This window comes from Neolamprologus multifasciatus, chromosome 4 (genome assembly GCF_963576455.1).
Source record: "Neolamprologus multifasciatus chromosome 4, fNeoMul1.2, whole genome shotgun sequence".
Lineage (NCBI taxonomy): Eukaryota > Metazoa > Chordata > Actinopteri > Cichliformes > Cichlidae > Neolamprologus > Neolamprologus multifasciatus.
The window spans coordinates 11,552,424-11,573,812 of record NC_140442.1 but is presented as its reverse complement, the minus strand read 5'-3'; the positions used below and the strand labels follow the sequence as shown (position 1 = coordinate 11,573,812).

General features: G+C 39.8%; 2 protein-coding genes across 2 annotated transcripts; both read right to left on the bottom strand.

The window, feature by feature from the left end:
- Positions 1-2,650: 2,650 nt before the first annotated feature.
- On the bottom strand, positions 2,651-4,699 carry LOC146519880 (myosin heavy chain, skeletal muscle-like). Its single transcript, XM_085157346.1, has 8 exons — positions 4,396-4,699; positions 4,103-4,306; positions 3,895-4,020; positions 3,638-3,808; positions 3,402-3,506; positions 3,216-3,311; positions 2,970-3,101; positions 2,651-2,780 (listed from the first exon to the last, which is right to left on the bottom strand). Exons 1-8 carry the CDS (start codon positions 4,600-4,602, stop codon positions 2,763-2,765), a joined length of 1,059 nt encoding a protein of 352 aa, XP_085013472.1. The 5' UTR covers positions 4,603-4,699; the 3' UTR covers positions 2,651-2,762.
- Positions 4,700-4,743: 44 nt separating this feature from the next.
- On the bottom strand, positions 4,744-17,644 carry LOC146519879 (myosin heavy chain, fast skeletal muscle-like). The gene is made up of 33 exons (XM_085157304.1): positions 17,605-17,644; positions 17,364-17,413; positions 17,048-17,270; positions 16,825-16,968; positions 16,583-16,739; positions 16,440-16,467; positions 16,241-16,352; positions 16,061-16,153; positions 15,910-15,973; positions 15,408-15,506; positions 15,214-15,317; positions 14,982-15,120; positions 14,777-14,895; positions 14,528-14,677; positions 14,273-14,443; positions 13,879-14,185; positions 9,390-9,466; positions 9,216-9,303; positions 9,006-9,123; positions 8,769-8,892; positions 8,553-8,689; positions 8,194-8,449; positions 7,761-8,003; positions 7,450-7,626; positions 7,194-7,339; positions 7,008-7,098; positions 6,515-6,904; positions 6,256-6,382; positions 6,011-6,129; positions 5,591-5,787; positions 5,315-5,498; positions 5,056-5,221; positions 4,744-4,922 (listed from the first exon to the last, which is right to left on the bottom strand). The coding sequence occupies exons 3-33, from the start codon at positions 17,249-17,251 to the stop codon at positions 4,759-4,761; spliced, it is 4,695 nt and encodes a 1,564-aa protein (XP_085013430.1). The 5' UTR covers positions 17,252-17,270; positions 17,364-17,413; positions 17,605-17,644; the 3' UTR covers positions 4,744-4,758.
- Between the last annotated feature and the right edge of the window lie 3,745 nt (positions 17,645-21,389).

Here is a 21,389-nt window from a genome sequence, read left to right as displayed (position 1 = left end):
AGTGTCAAATGGTGGGCATCATCCTCAGCCTCTCTGGTAGGGTCTATGCCAGCATGCTGCAGAGTGTGTCTTTTAGTTGAACCTTTAATTCAGGAGGAACAATGCAGTTTTCATCCTAGTCATGGAACACTGGACCTGGTACTTCTTGCTATTCTTTTTATCCACATCACTTCATTATTATTTTCTTCTGTCACATCTTGCTATCCTGTTGTAGAGGTGAATAAGGTATCAGGCAGCAACATGAGTTTGAACCTGGAAATCAAAAGGATGATTCTGAATGTTGTTAGTACATATGCCCCACAAGTTGGATGTCAGTTAGAAAAGAAAAAGGAATTCTGGAGTAAGTTGGATAAAGTGGTAGAGAGTGTTCCTGAGGAGAGAGTGCTGACTGTATCAGACTTTGACAAATAAAAATGAGCAGAAGTGATTAGGAGGTGTTGGGTAGGTATGGTATTAAGTAGTGAAATGCAGAAGAGCAGATGGTAGTGGGCTTTGTAAAAAAAAAAAATGGAAAGGGCTGTTGTGAACAGATATTTCAAGGAGAGGGATGACCATAGGGTCACAGTAAAGAGCAGAAGAAAGGTGCACACAGGTGGAGTACATCCTGTGCATAAGGTGTAATTTGAAGGAGACACCAAGGTGGTGTCAGGGGAGTAGTTTTAGTTTTTGGCACTGCATCTCATACTACTCGGGTTCCTCAAGTAATTAGTCTACGTCCAGCTCAAAATTTCAAACCCTCTTCTACTCTTCATTTTACTGTGGGGATTGTTGGTCCCCACAAGTATAGTAGTATGCCAATTTCCTGTCCTCACAAAAATGTCTAAACATGTACACACACACACAGACACACACACATGCACATGTATAGATAGCTGTGCTGTGGGGGAGATATCAGATTGTGTTAGAGGTCTGTCCACATTTTCAGTTGAGGTAAGCTGTACTGCATGATCCGAAATAGAAAGTAGAAAGGCACCACCAATTGTGGCCTTATATGTGAGTGAGCATTACAGTATTATATCAGTGACACTGTTTTATGGTGACTTGCACTGCCTTGAACTCAACTTATATTTTTAAAAGCGAACTGGATTTTGGTCTGTCTTTTTTACCGCTTTGCCTTTCTCAAAAGTAAATGTATACCAGAGTTGTATATATAGAGCAGTGCAGCTACAAATACTATCCAGAAAAAATATGTGATGTTATTATGGCAGTTGTTGAATATACCTATTAAAGTTTGGTAATAAGATTAATTTGGACATTTTAATATAAACACATATATACAGCTCTGTCTGAAGGAATATTTTTATAACTGTAAATAGATTGGATGTAAAAGGTCAATCTCAGGCATTATCAGTTTTTGACTGTGAATTTGTGGTAATATTTAGCCTAAATTTTTTAACTTGCTAAAGATGCAAAATGGCATATTGTTCTACAGAGAATTTTTTAATTACCCACCCAAAGCACTGAATTCAATTGTTTCAAAAACTTCCATGGCAACACATGTTTAAAATCAAGCACCTAGCCATGCAGTCTTCTTCTCCGATCATTTATTGCAGAACGGGTCTCTCTCAGGAGCTCAGTGAATTCCAACGTGGCAGCATTACAGAATACCACCTGTGCAACAAGTCCAGTAGTGAAATTTCCTTGTTACTAAATATTCTACACTCAACTGTTAGTGGTGTTATAATGAAGTGGAAGTGATTAGGAATCACAGCAACTCAGCGATGTGTTGGTAAGCCACATAAATTGATAAAGCAGGGTCTCACATAGTGCACAGAGGTCACCAACTTTCTGGTGTCACTCAACACTCTAAACTTCATGTGGTCTTCAGATTAGCTCATGAACAGTGTTTAGAGAGCTTCATGGAATTGGTTTCCATGGCTACGCAGTTTCACTAAGGCCAGTGAATGCAATGCATAAGATGCAGTAAAGCACGCTGACACTGTGGCAGTGTTCATGTTTTCTGGATGGAAGATGAATCGCGCCGGTGTGAAGTTATTTTTCACGAAATGGCCTTGGCCCCTTAGTTCCGGTGAAATGTTTCAACACACCAAGACATTTTGGACAGTTTCATGCTCCTAGCTTTGTGGGAACAGTTTAGGGACAGCCCTTTCCAGTTCTAACATGATGGAGTGCCAGTGCACAAATCAGATGGAGGAACTTGTTGTGCAAGAACTTGACTGTCGTGCCAGAGTCCTGACCAAAACCTGATTAAACACCTTTGGAATGAATTAGACTGTGAACCAGGCATTCTCATCCAACATCATTGTCTGACCTTACAAATTTATTTCTGGAAGAATGGTTGAAAATTCCCATAGATACATTCCTAAAACCTGTGTAAAGCCAGAACAGCTGAAGCTGTTATAGCTGCAAACAGTTGCAAACAGAGCTGACATCAGGCATTACGAAAAATGTATATTAAAAGTATCTTGGCTTGTGTGAAATGTGTTTTCTTTTACTGGTTAACTTAACTCTGCCATCACTAATGCTGAACACAAGAAGGGAGAACACTAAGGAAAAAGTGCTGTCCTCATTTCACAGGACGATGTCCTGTAGGTATGAATCACGATTATTCTGAAGAAACTATCGTGTTAAAAATTGTATATGTGAATGTGACTTTTTTTAGAATAAAGAATAAATTAAACTCTTTAAATTTCATGAAATCATAATGAAAGTGTTTATTGAATTAATACATCATAAGCGGACAATTTAACAGTTAGTTCATATTTTATGAACACTGCCAAAAAGTTCCAAAAGAATGTGTCTTATTCAGCACTTTCACCCTGCAAAAAATAATGAAAGGTAAAATTATTCAACACATATTATCAACATTAAAACAATTCATTCTGCATTGTAAATACAATATCTACACTCTCTTCAATTCACAGAAAATTATTAACATAAAGCTCTTATATCAAACAACTCCATTAGACAACGGTACATTTTTTTGTAAATCAAATTACATGAATTACCTTTCCAGCATCACGGCTCTTGGCTCTCAGTTTGTTGACCTGAGATTCAGCAATGTCAGCACGTTCCTGAGCTTCCTCCATCTCATGTTGGACCTTTCTCAGTCTGGACATGTGGGTGTTGGCCTGTTCCTCCTGTTCAGTGAAACAATATGTTTTATTTAAAAATATATCTGATCATATATTAGAGATATCTCAGTTATGAAGCTGTGCATTCCATATGTAAAAATCACAAAACATTTTACTCACAGCCTCCTCAGCCTGTCTCTTGTAACCCTTGACTTTGAGCTGCAGCTTGTCCACCAGATCCTGAAGTCTGACCAAATTCTTCTTGTCCTCCTCAGTCTGCATAAACAACAAACTGTTACTGACGGCTGAAGAAGAAACAATTTAGGAACTTAAATGTAATAAATATTTAGGTAAATGTGTAATCACCTGGTAGGTGAGCTCCTTCACTCTCCTCTCATATTTGCGGACTCCTTTAACAGCATCAGATCCACGTCTCTGCTCAGCTTCAACTTCAGTTTCCAGTTCACGGACCTTTAATGCCATGATAAATAATCAGCTTTTAATAAATATTAAGAGTAGAAAGAAAATGGGTGGAGATCACGTGATGAAATCAAAGTGTTTTTTTTTTAAAATATTTGAATAATAGTTCAAGAACAACATACCCTTGACTCCAGTTTCTGGAGCTGCTTCTTGCCACCCTTCATAGCGAGGTTCTCTGCCTCATCCAGACGGTGCTGCAGGTCCTTGACTGTGACCTCCAGGTTCTTCTTCATCCTCTCCAGGTGAGCACTGGTGTCCTGCTCCTTCTTCAGCTCCTCAGCCATCATGGCAGCCTGAAATTATGGGTGGTATTGGCATTATTGATCAAGCATGAACAAGAATTTTGAAAAGATAAGATCCTTGTAAAGTACTAACTTACATCAGTGATAGCCTTTTTGGCCTTCTCCTCAGCATTTCTTGCTTCTTGAACTGCATCATCCACCTCACCCTGAACCTGGACAAGGTCAGCCTCCAGCTTCTTCTTGGTGTTCAAAAGACTGGTGTTCTGAATGAAAAAGAAACCGTTTTAATGATGTGATTCTCACTCTCTTATATCTCAAAGTTCTTGAAAAGTAATGAATACCAACCTGAGAGTGAAGTAGTCCAACACGCTCGCTAGCATCAACCAACTCCTGCTCAGCCACTTTGCGTCCTCTCTCTGTCTGCTCCAGAGCGGCTCTCAGCTCCTCGATCTCAGCTACCATCAGACCATTTCTGCGCTCCACCATGGCGACCTGCTCCTTCATGTCTTCCTGTCCTCTGACTGCGTCATCCAGGTGCAGCTGAGCATCCTGATGACAAAAAAACAAATGATATTATGATTGTTTGCTTGGAGGTTAATTTAAAAAAACACAAACACACAAACGATCTACCAACTCACCTTGAGCTGTCCTTGGACATTCCTCAGTTGTTTCTGGGCCTCAGCAGCCTGTCTGTTGGCATGGCTCAGCTGAATCTCCATCTCATTCAGGTCTCCCTCCATCTTCTTCTTGACTCTCAGGGCATCATTCCTGCTCCTGACCTCAGCATCAAGAGTGCTCTGCATGGAGTCAATCACCCTCTGGCTGTTCCTCTTGATCTGCTCCATCTCCTCATCCTTCTCTGCCAGCTTCCTGTCAATCTCACCTTTTACCTGGTTTAGCTCAAGCTGAACACGAAGGATCTTGGCCTCCTCATGCTCCAGTGTTCCCTTTAAATAAAGGGTTATTTCAACATATACTGGAGAAGGGATACTTTTATCAATTTAATTACAAACAAAGTACATTTTTATAAAATACATTACCTCAGCTTCCTCCAGAGCTGTCTGAATTTCAGACTTCTCAGTCTCAACAGTCTTCTTGGCCTTTTCCAGCTCATGGATGCTCTTTCCTGTCTCACCAATCTGCTCAGTCAGATCTGAGATCTCCTCTACAGAGCAAACACAGCCAAGAGTTAGAGTACTTGGAGCTGACATATGCAAATGTTTTGGCCACAACAAAAGCTGTAAATGAATATAAACATTAGAATCATATCCATATGATCTATAGCAAGATAAGCATACGCTGCAGGTTCTTGTTCTCTCTCTTCATGGTCTCAAGATGATCCAGAGCCTCTTCATATGAGTTCTTCATCTTGAACAACTCAGTGCTGAGAGAACGAGCCTCCTTTTGGGCTCCTTCCAGCTCTGCCTGGCTCTCCTCATACTTCTGTTTCCATTCTGCCAGGACCTAGATTAATTAAAAATAAATAAATTAAATAATTAGTTGTTGTAATGGGTGTAATTTCTCCTTTGATGAGAGAGGTTATGTTTAAATCTTTACTTTATCAAAGTTCCTCTGCTTCTTGTCAAGGTTGGCAGCCAGAGCATTAGCTCTCTCCACATCAATCATGAGGTCCTCCACCTCACCCTGCAGCCTCTGCTTGGTCTTCTCCAGTGAGGCACACTTGGAGTTCACAGCCTCAATGGATTCCTCAGCCTCCTGCAGGCGCTGGGCAAGCTTTTTCCTATCGTTTAAATAATTTTGTTTTTATTAAGGCTGAATTGGTTGGTTTTAAGTCTGAAAACTAATTTAAACAATGACAGTATCATGACTTACTTGGCCTCCTCCAGCTCCTCAGTTCGCTGGATGGCATCAGTCTCATATTTGGATCGCCACTGAGCCACCTCACTGTTGGCCTTGGACATTCCTCTCTGCAGCTCAGCCTTGGCCTCCTGCTCCTCCTCAAACTGCTCTCTGAGCAAATCACAGTCATGACGTGCTGACTGAACAGCATGAGCCAGGGCGTTCTTGGCCTGTTGAAGTGACAGTTGATTTCAGATTTCGATATTTTATTGTTGAAATCAATTTTAAAGTCTAATGGTGAGAGGATAACAAATTTAAGAGGTAAAACCTTAGAAAGAAATTAGAGGATAATCTGTCTCAGAGTTACTAAGTGTCTCTGTAACTGAATAAAACTTGTCTCTGTTTTTATTAGTAAGTGCTGAAATTTAAAAGTAGAAAGAAATTATTTCAGACCTTCACTTCCTCCTCAACGTGTCTCTTCAGTTCCTCAATCTGCTGAGTGAAGGCCTGCTTGCCCCTTGTGAGCTGAGAAACAAGAGCTTCTTTCTCCTCAAGCTGGCGACTGAACTCGCCTGTAGTTAACACACATGTATTAAGCCCAGTTTGTTCCATTTCATCCACAGATTGGTAGTAGTTTTAGGTACCTGTAAATGACAAATTTCCAGAGACAGACTATTTTTTTGTTATACATCACTTACCATTCTCTGTTTGAAGTCTCGCCTTCTGGGCATTAATGTCATTCAGCTGACGAACATTCTCATCATTTTTGGCTTTGAGTTCACTCAGTTGATCCTCAAGAGTCCTGCACATTTTCTCCAAGTTGCCCTGTCAACATTTAAGGTTATATGTTAATAAGGTTATTATGTCATATCCATGTTAAAAGTTAATGAGCTGCTTTGGAGGTCCTGAAATGTAAAAAAGAAAAGGAAATGTGTTCTCTATAAACAATGTCCACACCTTTGCTTTAGCAACAGCCTCCATGTTGCTGGAGAGGTCATCAATCTCCATCTTGTACTCGCTCTTCTCTTTCTCCAGCTTCTGTTTGACACGCTGGAGGTTGTCGATCTGCTCTCCGAGCTCTGCAACAGTGTCAGCCTGCTTCTTACGGAGAGCTGCTGCAGTAGCTTCATGCTGCAGAGTTGATTCCTCAAGATCACGACGCAGTTTCTGGAACTCAGCCTCTCGCTTCTTGTTCATCTCAATCTGAGCAGCTGTTGCTCCACCAGCTTCCTCGAGCCTCTCACTGATCTCTTCAAGCTCCCTGGAGAGGTCGGCTCTCTGCTTCTCTACCTTAGCCCGAGCTGCCCTCTCAGCCTCAATCTCCTCTTCCAGCTCCTCAATACGAGCCTAGTTTGAAATTATTTGGATTTATTGATTAGAACCTGAACTAAACTAGGTTTTTGAATTATAATGAACAATATTCTTCATGAACACTGGTCGTTAGTGTTACCTGAAGTTCTTTGATCTTCTTCTGAAGTTGAGCACCAAGGGATTGTTCATCTTCAATTTTGCTGAGAAGTTGGCTGATTTCAAAGTCCTTCCTTGGTGTGGAAGAAGTATGGTTTTACGATCACAGTCCATATTATTATTGCAATGCAATGTGTGTAAAGAAAATTATTTACAAAAAATGCCCTACTTCTTGATTTTCTCATCAGACTGCTGCTTGTCATTCTCCAGATCCATTATGGATTCCTGAGCTAGTTTCAGATCTCCCTCCAGCTTCCTCTTGGCTCTCTCAAGGTCCATGCGGAGCTTCTTCTCTTGCTCCAGTGAACCCTCAAGCTATAAAGTCATGTCAGTTGATTCAAGTGGTTGGAAAGACAATGATTTAGTACTAAAATTCTTTCCATAAAAAACAAAAAACAAACACATCATTATTAGAGTTTTCTTACATCATCAACTTGCTGTTCCAGCTTTGTCTTGGACTTGGTCAGAGTGTTGACTTTGTCTTCCTCTGCCTGGAGATCATCCAGTGTTTGCTGATGGGCCTCTTGTAAGGCTTTCTTCTCCTTAGTCAACTTGGCAATTGACTCATCCTGAGATGCCATCTCCTCTGTCAGGTTTTTCACCTTAAATAATGTGAATACATTAAGTTTCATTTTGTTCGAGAATTTGCTGAATATTTGACTGTTTAAGGTGTCTATTCAAAGCAGAACATTACATGCTTTAATTTAACTAAGAATACAATCACTATGAACTGAACCTTGTTTTCTGTGGCATGTTTCTCCTTCTCCACTTTGGCCAAGGTGAGCTCCAAGTCATCAATGTCCTTCTTCAGCTCAGAGCATTCATCCTCCAGCTTCCTCTTCTTAGCAGTCAGCTCAGCATTAATTTCTTCTTCATCTTCCAGTCTCTCACTTGTCTCTTTGAGTTTGGCCTCGAGCTGGATCTTGCTCTTAATCAGCCCCTCACACCTTTCTTCAGCATCCGAGAGATTGTCAACTTCCTATAATACATGTTGAACACACAAGTTAGATTATTTGTGAGTCACATTGTCCTAGTGTTTTCTTGATCGTAATTTTGACTACACTTTTAGCAAATAAATAATCAGAGGATGAGACAAACATGTGGTCCTTTTATATCCAACTTATATACGTGAACTATAGGTGTAATATATACTTTTCTCTACTACTTACTGCAGCCACTTGAAGTTGCAGGTCATTCTTCTCCTGCAGCAGGCCGACCATCTTCTCTTCCAGTTCCTTCTTCTTGGCTAGAGCAGCAGCCAGGTCTGTCTGCATCTTCTCATAGTTCTCTTTCATGTTCTGCAACTCCTTCTCAGTCTCAGCACTCTTCAGAAGAGGCTTGATCTTGAAGTACAGTTTCAGCCATGGCCAGTTCTTGACATTCATGAAAGAACGGATGTTGTACTGGATGGAGAAGATAGATTCTCTAAAAACCAAACATGAGAGTTTTACTTTTAGTGTCGTAGGATTATAATATGAGGAAGGAAATATAAAAGAGAATACAATAGAGTTTAGTATGATAATGTTACCTCCTCTCCATCATCTTCACAAATTCTTTCCTCATGACGTATCCTCTGCAGAGAGCCTGAGTCATGGTCACCAGCTCAGCCAGTTTCTCATCTCTCATCTCCTCAAGAGTGCCCAGCAGACCAGCTTTGAAGAACACCTATTTAATCATTGAAAGCATAAGTACAAGTGCAAATGGACAGTGTTTTGTTAATGTCTATTAATATAATGAAGTGTACCTTAGTGTGCCCAAACATGTACTGTGTGTGATCCACATCAATGGAGCCAAGCAGCTTCTCTGAAGCTTTCTTGTTGTCAATGAACTGTCCCTCAGGGATGACGCTGGCATTCAACACTTTGTATCTTTAAGAGAGAATCAGATTGTTACTTAGATTTTTCTTTCACCATATTCAAGTTTACTCTATACAACAACCATGAAACCATTTTTCCTTTCCAATATTGTAATGTGCTGTCACCTCTGCTTGAAGTCACCATAGAGGATTCTGCTGGGGAAACCCTTTCTGCAGATTCTGATGCCCTCCAGTACACCGTTACACCTCAGCTGGTGGATGACCAGGAAGTTCTCCATAAGGCCTGAGAGTCAGAAATGCATAATGTTTCAAATCATTTCTATATTCTTACTGTCATTTTTACAGTTAATATTACTGTGGGGTCCTGTGAGGTACCTGGCGTCTTTGTCTCATTGGGAATCAGGCAACGGACAAAGTGAGGATGAGTGCTTCTTAAGTTGGTCATCAGCTTGGCTAGATTCTCCTGTAGATCGGCATCATTAGATAATAGGGTAATACTATTAAAAAATGAGCATTTTAATTTTTTTATATATATAAATCTATACGTACTCTGAAAAGAGCAGACACAGTCTGGAAGGAACCACCCTTCTTCTTACCACCCTTCTTGCCACCACCACCACCAGCCTCTGTTTTCATAAACCGTAAATTTCATTATTGGAATTGGAAAAAATATTTTTCACAGTGTGGCAGCAATTTTTCACACCAGTCTATTAATTAATGAAAGACCAAGACAGACTTTTAATTCATTTGAAAGCCTGATGCTTAACATTGTCCACCCCAGCTGTGAAACTCAGAAACCAGTCTTACTTGTTATCATCTATCGTCCACCTGGGCCTTACACAGAGTTTCTGTCTGATTTCTCAGACTTTATATCTAATTTAGTTCTGAGCTCAGATAAAATAATTATTGTGGGTGATTTTAACATCCATGTAGATGCTAAAAATGACAGCCTCAACATGGCATTTAATCTGTTGTTAGACTCAATTGGTTTCTCTCAAAATGTAAAAGAACCCACCCACCACTTTAATCACACTCTAGATCTTGTTTTAACATATGGCATAGAAACTGAACATTTAACAGTGTTTCCTGAAAACCCTCTCCTGTCTGATCATTTCTTGATAACATTTACATTTACAATAATTGATTACGCAGCAGTGGAGAGTGGACTTTATCAAAGTAGATGTCTTTCTGAAAGCGCTGTAACTAAGTTTAAGAATATAATCCAGCCACTGTTATCATCGTCAATGCCCTGTACCAACACAGAGCAGAGCAGCTATCTGAACGCTACCCCAACAGAGGTCGATTATCTTGTTAATAATTTCACCTCCTCACTACGTACGACTCTGGATACTGTAGCTCCAGTGAAAACTAAGGTCTCTAATCAGAAGTACCTGACCCCGTGGTATAATTCTCAAACACGTACCCTAAAGCAGATGACTCGTAATCTGGAGAGGAAATGGCGTGTCACAAATTTAGAGGATCATCATTTAGCCTGGAGAAATAGTTTGTTGCTTTATAAGAAAGCCCTCCGCAAAGCCAGAACAGCTTACTACTCATCACTGATTGAAGAAAATAAGAACAACCCCAGGTTTCTCTTCAGCACTGTAGCCAGGCTGACAAAAAGTCAGAGCTCTTTTGAGCCAACCATCCCTTTAACGTTAACTAGTGATGACTTCATGAACTTCTTCACAAATAAAATTTTTATCATTAGAGAAAAAATTACCAATAATCATCCCACAGATGTAATATTATCTACAGCTACTCTTAGTTCCATTGATGTTAAGTTAGACTCTTTTTTTCCAATCGATCTTTCTGAGTTAACTTCAATAATTACTTCCTCCAAACCATCAATGTGTCTTTTAGACCCCATTCCTACAAAACTGCTCAAAGAAGTCCTGCCATTGGTTAATTCTTCGATCTTATATATGATCAACCTATCTCTAATAATCGGCTATGTACCACAGGCCTTCAAGGTGGCTGCAGTTAAACCTTTACTCAAAAAGCCATCTCTAGACCCAGCAGTCTTAGGTAATTATAGGCCAATCTCCAACCTTCCTTTCATATCAAAAATCCTTGAAAGAGTAGTTGTCAAACAGCTAACAGATCAGCTGCAGAGGAATAGTTTATTTGAAGAGTTTCAGTCAGGTTTCAGAGTTCATCACAGCACAGAAACAGCTTTATTGAAGGTTACAAATGATCTTCTTATGGCCTCTGACAGTGGACTCATCTCTGTGCTTGTCCTTCTTGACCTTAGTGCAGCATTCGATATTGTTGACCATAATATTCTATTAGAGCGATTAGAACATGCTGTAGGTATTACAGGTATTGCACTGCAGTGGTTTGTATCATATCTATCTAATAGACTCCAATTTGTGCATGTAAATGGAGAGTCCTCTTCACACACTGAGGTTAATTATGGAGTTCCACAGGGTTCGGTGCTAGGACCAATTCTGTTTACATTATACATGCTTCCCCTAGGCAGCATCATTAGAAGACATAGCATACATTTTCACTGCTATGCAGATGACACCCAGCTCTATCTGTCCATGAAGCCAGATAACACACACCAATTAGTTAAACTGCAGGAATGTCTTAAAGACATAAAGACTTGGATGGCCACTAACTTTCTGCTTCTTAACTCAGATAAAACTGAGGTCATTGTACTCGGCGCTGAAAAGCTTAGAAATATGGTATCTAACCAGATTCTTACTCTGGATGGCATTACCTTGGCCTCCAGTAACACTGTGAGGAACCTTGGAGTCATTTTTGACCAGGATATGTCCTTCAACGCACATATTAAACAAATATGTAAGACTGCGTTCTTCCATTTGCGCAACATCTCTAAAATTAGAAATATCCTGTCTCAGAGTGACGCTGAAAAACTAGTTCATGCATTTATTACTTCCAGGCTAGACTACTGCAATTCATTATTATCAGGATGTCCAAAAAACTCACTGAAAAGCCTTCAGTTAATCCAAAATGCTGCAGCAAGAGTACTGACAGGGACTAGAAAGAGAGAGAATATTTCTCCTGTTTTGGCTTCCCTTCATTGGCTTCCTGTTAAATCCAGAATTGAATTCAAAATCCTGCTCCTCACATACAAGGTCTTAAATAATCAGGCCCCATCTTATCTTAATGACCTTGTAGTACCATATCACCCTATTAGAGCACTTCGCTCTCGCTCTGCAGGCCTACTTGTTGTTCCTAGAGTATTTAAAAGTAGAATGGGAGGGAGAGCCTTCAGTTTTCAGGCCCCTCTTCTGTGGAACCAGCTTCCAGTTTGGATTCAGGAGACAGACACTATCTCTACTTTTAAGATTAGGCTTAAAACTAGGGATGGGTATCGTTTAGGTTTTATCCGATACCGGTGCCAAACCGGTACTTTTGAAACGGTGCCGGTGCTTAAACGGTGCTCAAACCGGTGCTTAAAGAATGGAGAACACAAAATTGGTCCAAAAACCTCTCATGTTCAGCTGTTTTTTTGTAAAAAGATAACAATGTTAGCCTTTTCTGCAGCTATAGGGCATATATGGTATCACTCTTGGCTGGAAGCAGTGCTTAAACAATGGAAAAAACACAAACTTTGTCCAAAAACCTCTCATGTTTAACTGTTTTCCACTTTTTCTTTGGTCATTTTAGCCTTTTTGGCCAGGGTGAAGGGAGTATCTGCCATCAAACAAGAAGACAGCCGCATGTAGCTATGATGATGTTTGCTAGTTCACCTTACATACATTAATGTAATAACGTGGTTAGCCTACTCAACGTAAATTACACACGAACAACATTAAGTTACTCACGCAGAGAAGAACAGCTGCTGCTGCATCATCATCCGTCATCATTTCTGCTACACTGGCAGGGCTACGGCTACACACGCAGTAGATGTGCTCGGTGTGAGGTCTCGCAGCAAGCTATTAAATACGGCACATTTCTCGGCTTTAAAAAAAAAAAAAACGCTATGCGTTGCCAGGTGTTTCATCGGATTTCAGGTGTTACCTCCTTTCCACAGTATCATCTTAAAGCACTTGTTGCAGGCTGCTGAGTTTGCATCTTTTGCTGTGAAGTACAGCCAGACTTTGACCGCTTCGCCTTGGGCGTTTTTTAACCTGTAGCTCTGCTCTAAAAGAACGTACGTACCTGGACCCGCCTACTATCCTCGGAAACGTAAAATGATTGGCTAGAATTCAAAGTGTATCACAGCTCAGGAAAAAAAAAGCACCGAAATGAAGCACCGAAATGTGCGCTGCTTTTCGGTCTGGTTACTACCGTTTATGTCAGAACCGGTGCCATCATGGCACCGGACACCGGTACCCATCCCTACTTAAAACCTTCCTTTTTGCTAAAGCATATAGTTAGGGCTGGACCAGGTGACCCTGAATCCTCCCTTAGTTATGCTGCAATAGATGTAGGCTGCCGGGGGATTCCCATGATGCATTGAGTTTTTCCTTTCCAGTCACCTTTCTCACTCACTATGTATTAACAGACCTCTCTGTATTGAATCGTATCTGTTATTAATCTCTGTCTCTCTTCCACAGCATGTCTTTATCCTGTCTTCCTTCTCTCACCCCAACCGGTCGCAGCAGATGGCCGCCCCTCCCTGAGCCTGGTTCTGCCGGAGGTTTCTTCCTGTTAAAAGGGAGTTTTTCCTTCCCACTGTCGCCAAAGTGCTTACTCATAGGGGGTCATATGATTGTTGGGCTTTTCTCTGTATCTATGAAGCGCCTTGAGGCAACATTTGTTGTGATTTGGCGCTATATAAATAAAATTGAATTGAATTGAATTGAATAATATTAGCCTGCAGTATGCACATTGTAGCTATCTGTATTGTGTCCCTGATGACCCTGATGAAGGCCACAACCCAAAACGCGTTGGTCACTTATTAAAGTTGTTCATCTTCCCTCAAGTGTTGCTGGAGTTCCTGCTTTGTGAATTCTTTCATCCTCTCCATGCACCTTGGAAGCAGGTGAAGTTGTGCCAGAAAATTTTTGCTGCGAGCTATCTGTACTGGACATGGGAGTTTGTGAGCACTTTTTTTTCTTACCTTCAGCTCCAGCATGGGCTGCGTACAGTAAGCACAGCAGTTTGTTTGAAGACTTCTGGTAGAGCTGAACAACTGAGTCATTCAGTGGGTCCTTGTTCTTGTCCAGCCAGCCAGTGATATTGTAGTCCACTGTACCAGCATAGTGAACCAGGGAGAAGTGTGCCTCAGCCTTGCCCTTTCCAGGCTTTGGCTTCTCAAATGCTTTGGTCTTGCCAAGATGCTGATCGTGCAGCTTGTTCTTGAAAGTTGTGTCAGAGGCCTTGGGGAACATGCACTCCTCTTCAAGGATGGAGAAGATGCCCATTGGCTGAGAAAATATCACAAATCATATTAAAATTTCAACAGAGATAACATATGCAACCACACGTACATTTCTTCCAGAGCAGCTGTTTACCTTCTCAATAAGCTCAATGCAGGCAGCCAAGTCCATACCAAAGTCAATGAACTCCCAATGAATGCCTTCTTTCTTGTACTCCTCTTGCTCCAGGACAAACATGTGATGGTTGAAAAACTGTTGCAGTTTCTCATTGGTGAAGTTGATGCAGAGTTGCTCCAAGCTGTTGAACTGTAACATTACAAACATTTTTAATTTCATGGCAATACAGTATTGAACATTTAGCAAATGTGGTGAAATGTCTCAAGTGCTCACATCAAAGATCTCAAACCCAGCGATATCCAGCACTCCAATGAAGAACTGTCTGGGCTGCTTTGTGTCCAGCATCTCATTGATACGGATAACCATCCACAAGAACATTTTCTCATAGATAGATTTGCACAGAGCCGAGACAGCATTGTTGACCTGGCGAACAAGAATTTATAATGATACAAAACCATATGAATGCAGCTATAATGTTTATAATTATAATATGATAATACAAGTCTCCCTTTTTTAAATTACCTGTGGGACGGTCTGACCTTTGGTCACCATCTCATTGCCAACCTTGACTCTTGGGTAGCACAAAGCTTTCAGCATATCAGCCGAGTTCAGGCCCAGTAGGTACGCAATCTTGTCAGCCACTGTTGGATTAAAACAAATCATTATAATACCTAATAAATACAAATTACTGCAAATGCTTTTCCATTATAGAACTTTTTCACAATACCCTCAGTGCCATCAGGTTCAGCCTGCTCTTCACGCTGCTTCTGCTTGAATTTCATGTTGCCATGATGCATCACAGCACCAGTCAGCTTGTAGATGCTTAACTTCTCATCAGCACTAAAGCCCAAGATGTCAATAGCAGTCTGTAAGAAAAAAATGAAATCACCTATTAATAAATAAAACAAAAGAAGATATTTATGGTTAAGTATAAGATTCTGTGTCAAATGTGATTTTACATCTGTTGCAATGAACTCCTCCACATCATTGATGCTCTTGACAGTGATTTCACCCTGACTGATCATTGGATAGTCATAAGGGTTAGTTGTGATCAGAAGAGCCTCTGAAAGGAGAAATGAAGTTAACTTGTTTTTTGCTTAGAATGTGATCTTAATGGTTTTAAAATTTAAATTTAGGTGTCCTGTTAACATACCCAGAAGCTCAGGCTTGTGGCCTGTCATCAGCTGATAGAAGATATGGTAGCTCCTCTCAGCAGACAACTGGAAGGTGACACGGGACTTCTCCAGCAGATCTAAGGACAACAGATTAATTTTGACACTGTAGACATGAGACATCACAGACAAAACTGCAAAATGGCATTGCATTGCATGGCATTTCCTTGGCTGTCATTGGGGGTGTTTGAAACTTTTTTCAGTTCTGTTGCTTTACTTGTAACGTGGTTCACAGTATACCTTATTATACTTTAAATGTTCTGTGAAGATGCAATATGTTCCTACTTATACTAACACACATGATAACTACTGGGTTACAGTATATAACTTACATATATAGTGTAAAAAACTGTTCATACATCCGTGTGTTTCACCAAAACAGACAATATTACTTCTTCTGAAATTAAGTGACTCATCTCTTTATGTGCTGTAAAATAATTTCTATCACAGATAATGGTAATTTACACTGTGGTTCAAACTTACATGTTTCAATATCAGCTGAAGACAGCTTGCCAGATGTGCCAAAGTGAATCCTGATGAATTTACCCTACAGGGGTAGATCTTTATTAATATTGGCTTTCATGAGAGCAAGTAGTAAAAAGCTCATTTACATTAACTCGTTTTAATCACTTACAAAACGAGAGGAGTTGTCATTCCTCACAGTCTTGGCATTACCGTAGGCCTCCAACAGAGGGTTGGCAGCAACAATCTGATCCTCAAGAGAGCCCTGCAAGAATATATTGTTTTTATGTGAGCTGAAGTTTCTATTTTATTTTTCTGTTGCAAGTAGCTTGATACTAAATAAAGAATCTACCTGCATTTTGCCAGGCGTTGGCTCAGCCTTCTTAGCTCCAAGAGCTGCAATTGTTGCAAAGTACTGGATGACACGTTTGGTGTTGACAGTCTTTCCTGCACCAGATTCTCCGCTGGGGTTTATGGGACACATTGTTAAATTTCAGCTTCAGTATCTTAAAGTTTTTATAGATTTTGCAAACAGTTTGTATTATACTCACGTAATCAGGACAGACTGGTTCTCCCGATCTAAAAGAAAGACACACAGCACAGAGTTCTGATGTATCATCGATTCATCATCAACGATTAAATGCCATCTGTCTTTAATTTGCATTTAAAAGTTTTAATAGTGAATTGATCTTACCAGTGAGCATGAACTGATAGGCATTGTCAGAGATGGAGAAGATGTGGGGTGGAGCCTCAATCCTCTTCTTTCCTCTATATGCTGCTACACATGTAGCATCATATACAGGAAGCCACTTGTAGGGATTGACGACAACGCAGAACAACCCAGAGTAGGTCTGTATCATAGACAATAAATATCATTTAAACATTTACAGATCAGCATGATACTTTCCTCTCACACACAGCAATGTGAAAACTTACGTAGATCATCCATGATGCATAACGCTCTTTGAGGTTAAACAACACAGATGGCTCATTAAGGTGGGTCATCATGGCCATGTCCTCCATCTTATCAAACTTTGGAGGGTTTCTAGCGTGGATTTCATCCTCCTTTACAGTGACCGTCTGAATAGAAAATTAAAATCAGCTTTCAAAGTTCGTTACTATATATTTAACAAATAGATAAAGTACATAATTCATCTACCTTTCCGTCGTCTGTGTCAACAGTGGCTTTACCACCCTCCTTCTTGGTAAGTTTGCCCTTGACATACATCTCATCAGGAACAGTCACAAAGAAGGCCGTCTTGGCATCAAATGGAGCAGTCTGGGCCTCAATCCTCTCCTTTTCTGGCTTGCGGAGGTAAATGGCCGCCGCGCCATACTGCGCCATCTCCGCGTCTGTGCTCATGGTGGCACTTTACTAGACACTGAAAATATGATGGATTGACACATAAATCATTTACTGTACTTATTATACAAACCATAATTGACATCCATTCTTTTTGATTCGTGGATTTTACCTCAGCTGATGCAAACAGAACTTCCTTGGTATCCTGTGTATGTCAAGGTGCTATAAAATAAGTAAACGTATATCGATAGACATTTTACTCTTCAGTTTAAGAATCCATTCAAAATGCAAAATTTTCAGTGTGAATAAAAAAACAACTAACTCAACACTTAAAAATGTAAAATATAAACTTAATGAGAGCATATAATACACAGTAGATAAAACATGGTAGCTGAATCCTTTACTGTACTCACCCGTCTTAGATGCCTGTCAGTTAGAGCAAATGTCCAGAGCTGCTGCTTTTATAAACAACGGCTCTGCTTCCTCAGCATTTACACTCTCCTTAGTTTGGTCATGAATGTCTGACACCTTGCTTCTTGATACTGATATGGTCAAAAATAAATGAATTATCTTGCTTCATTTACTACATATGCAATCCCTCCTTTCTAATACAACATACTTTCAAATATAAACAATTCAGCTGTATTCCTTAGTGAAAAAGATGTTGCAAATGTATTGTGGTTTATTTGGTATATTTCTTTAAGTGATTATGCTCCTAAATATGGAAAATGTAAGAAATGTCAACAATATAGTTAGTGGTAAATTAAAATAGTGCTCTGCATGGTTTGTGGATTATTCATTCTAATAACTTTTGAAGATAAAATGATATTAATTTGATACAGTTTATACTAAGCTTATCTGTGTGTCCAACTATCTTTGATATTTTGATAGCCAGTTTTAAACTTCTAGTGCCACTGGTGTATAATTACAGGACATAAAAATCATCAGACTTTCTGTTATTGCCAGAAGGGTGTTATATATAGCTACCGGGAACATAATATTAAATAATTTCTAACTATAAAATGGTTTGTTATAAATACATTTAATTTCTGTGCAGATAGAAGTGAGCGCACAGCTTTTAGCTTACAATTTTGATAAACTAATTAAGTGATATATTCTTACAGGAAGGGAAAATCTGGGATCATAGCAAGGATTAGCTTTTATTCCGAAAGCTTGCACAGACTTGGGTTAATGTTTGCTATCTTTCTAGCAGAACATGAGATACCATCATGGTCAAAAATAAATCCAGCAAAGGACAGGAGGAGTGGTTTGTGGTTGGCACAAAAGACAGATATATTTATTTTTCAAAAACACAGAAGTACCCACAAGTACTTATACCTATTGGTAAGGTAAGTCCATGGTCAAATATCAAATGCAGTATGTTGTGTGTTTTCACTGTAATTCCAAGGGCCAGTAGAATTGCAACAAAACTGCAGAGCAGACACACAGCATTACAACCAAAAATGGAAACACTTTTTGATCTGCTTTTTATTTAGCTCAGTGCTTTGCTAGGTGTAGAGTATTAAGTGTCTTACTTCTTACTTACTAATATCTTAATACTTTGGTGAAAATTCTATCGTAGTCCATATCGATTCATAGATGAGTTTCTTTTGCTTGCACTTCTATCTGGATAAGTGCACTGAAATTTCTTAATTACGATGGAGCTACTAACTCTCCCATTAGAGAGAGCTAGTGATGAGTACTGTCTGATCACTTAGACATCTATGGATGCCACTAACATGCACAAAATCCCCCAATTTAATTGACAATTCTAGACATGAAGTGTCTGTGATACCTTCACCATTCACAAAGCCTTAAATTCTAATGAGACAAGGATAAGATCCCTTTACTATGATGAATGACAAATCAAGTACTCTGATAACATTATCCGTGGCTTCTCCAGAACATTTCACATGTGTCTCAAGTGCACAGGATGAAGTCATTTGCAAAAAGCACAGAGTGTCAAATGGTGGGCATCATCCTCGGCCTCTCTGGTAGGGTCTATGCCAGCATGCTGCAGAGTGTGTCTTTTAGTTGAACCTTTAATTCAGGAGGAACAATGCAGTTTTCATCCTAGTCATGGAACACTGGACCTGGTACTTCTTGCTATTCTTTTTATCCACATCACTTCATTATTATTTTCTTCTGTCACATCTTGCTATCCTGTTGTAGAGGTGAATAAAGTATCAGGCAGCAACATGAGTTTGAACCTGGAAATCAAAAGGATGATTCTGAATGTTGTTAGTACATATGCCCCACAAGTTGGATGTCAGTTAGAAAAGAAAAAAGAATTCTGGAGTAAGTTGGATGAAGTGGTAGAGAGTGTTCCTGGGGAGAGAGTGCTGATTGTATCAGACTTTGACAAATAAAAATGAGCAGAGGTGATTAGGAGGTGTTGGGTAGGTATGGTATTAAGTAGTGAAATGCAGAAGAGCAGATGGTAGTGGGCTTTGTAAAAAAAAAATGGAAAGGGCTGTTGTGAACAGATATTTCAAGGAGAGGGATGACCATAGGGTGACATTAAAGAGCAGAAGAAAGGTGCACACAGGTGGAGTACATCCTGTGCATAAGGTGTAATTTGAAGGAGACTCCAAGGTGGTGTCAGGGGAGTTTTAGTTTTTGGCACTGCATCTCATACTACTTGGGTTCCTCAAGTAATTAGTCTACGTCCAGCTCAAAATTTCAAACCCTCTTCTACTCTTCATTTTACTGTGGGGATTGTTGGTCCCCACAAGTATAGTAGTATGCCAATTTCCTATCCTCACAAAAATGTCTAAACATGTACACACACACACAGACACACACACACGCACATGTATAGATAGCTGTGCTGTGGGGGAGATATCAGATTGTGTTAGAGGTCTGTCCACATTTTCAGTTGAGGTCAGCTGTACTGCATGATCCGAAATAGAAAGTAGAAAGGCACCACCAATTGTGGCCTTATATGTGAGTGAGCATTACAGTATTATATCAGTGACACTGTTTTATGGTGACTTGCACTGCCTTGAACTCAACTTATATTTTTACAAGCGAACTGGATTTTGGTCTGTCGTTTTTACTGCTTTGCCTTTCTCAAAAGTAAATGTATACCAGAGTTGTATATATAGAGCAGTGCAGCTACAAATACTATCCAGAAAAAATATGTGATGTTATTATGGCAGTTGTTGAATATACCTATTAAAGTTTGGTAATAAGATTAATTTGGACATTTTAATATAAACACATATATACAGCTCTGTCTGAAGGAATATTTTTACAACTGTAAATAGATTGGATGTAAAAGGTCAATCTCAGGCATTATCAGTTTTTGACTGTGAATTTGTGGTAATATTTAGCCTAAATTTTTTAACTTGCTAAAGATGCAAAATGGCATATTGTTCTACAGAGAATTTTTTAATTACCCACCCAAAGCACTGAATTCTATTGTTTCAAAAACTTCCATGGCAACACATGTTTAAAATCAAGCACCTAGCCATGCAGTCTTCTTCTCCGATCATTTATTGCAGAACGGGTCTCTCTCAGGAGCTCAGTGAATTCCAACGTGGCAGCATTACAGAATACCACCTGTGCAACAAGTCCAGTAGTGAAATTTCCTTGTTACTAAATATTCTACACTCAACTGTTAGTGGTGTTATAATGAAGTGGAAGTGATTAGGAACCACAGCAACTCAGCCATGTATTGGTAAGCCACATAAATTGATAAAGCAGGGTCTCACATAGTGCACATAGGTCACCAACTTTCTGGTGTCACTCAACACTCTAAACTTCATGTGGTCTTCAAATTAGCTCATGAACAGTGTTTAGAGAGCTTCATGGAATTGGTTTCCATGGCTACGCAGTTTCACTAAGGCCTTACATAACCAGGCACAATGCAATGCATAAGATGCAGTAAAGCACGCTGACACTGTGGCAGTGTTCATGTTTTCTGGATGAGAGATGAATCGCGCCGGTGTGAAGTTATTTTTCACGAAATGGCCTTGGCCCCTGAAATGTTTCAACACACCAAGACATTTTGGACAGTTTCATGCTCCTAGCTTTGTGGGAACAGTTTAGGGACAGCCCTTTCCAGTTCTAACATGATGGAGTGCCAGTGCACAAATCAGATGGAGGAACTTGGTGTGCAAGAACTTGACTGTCGTGCCAGAGTCCTGACCAAAACCTGATTAAACACCTTTGGAATGAATTAGACTGTGAACCA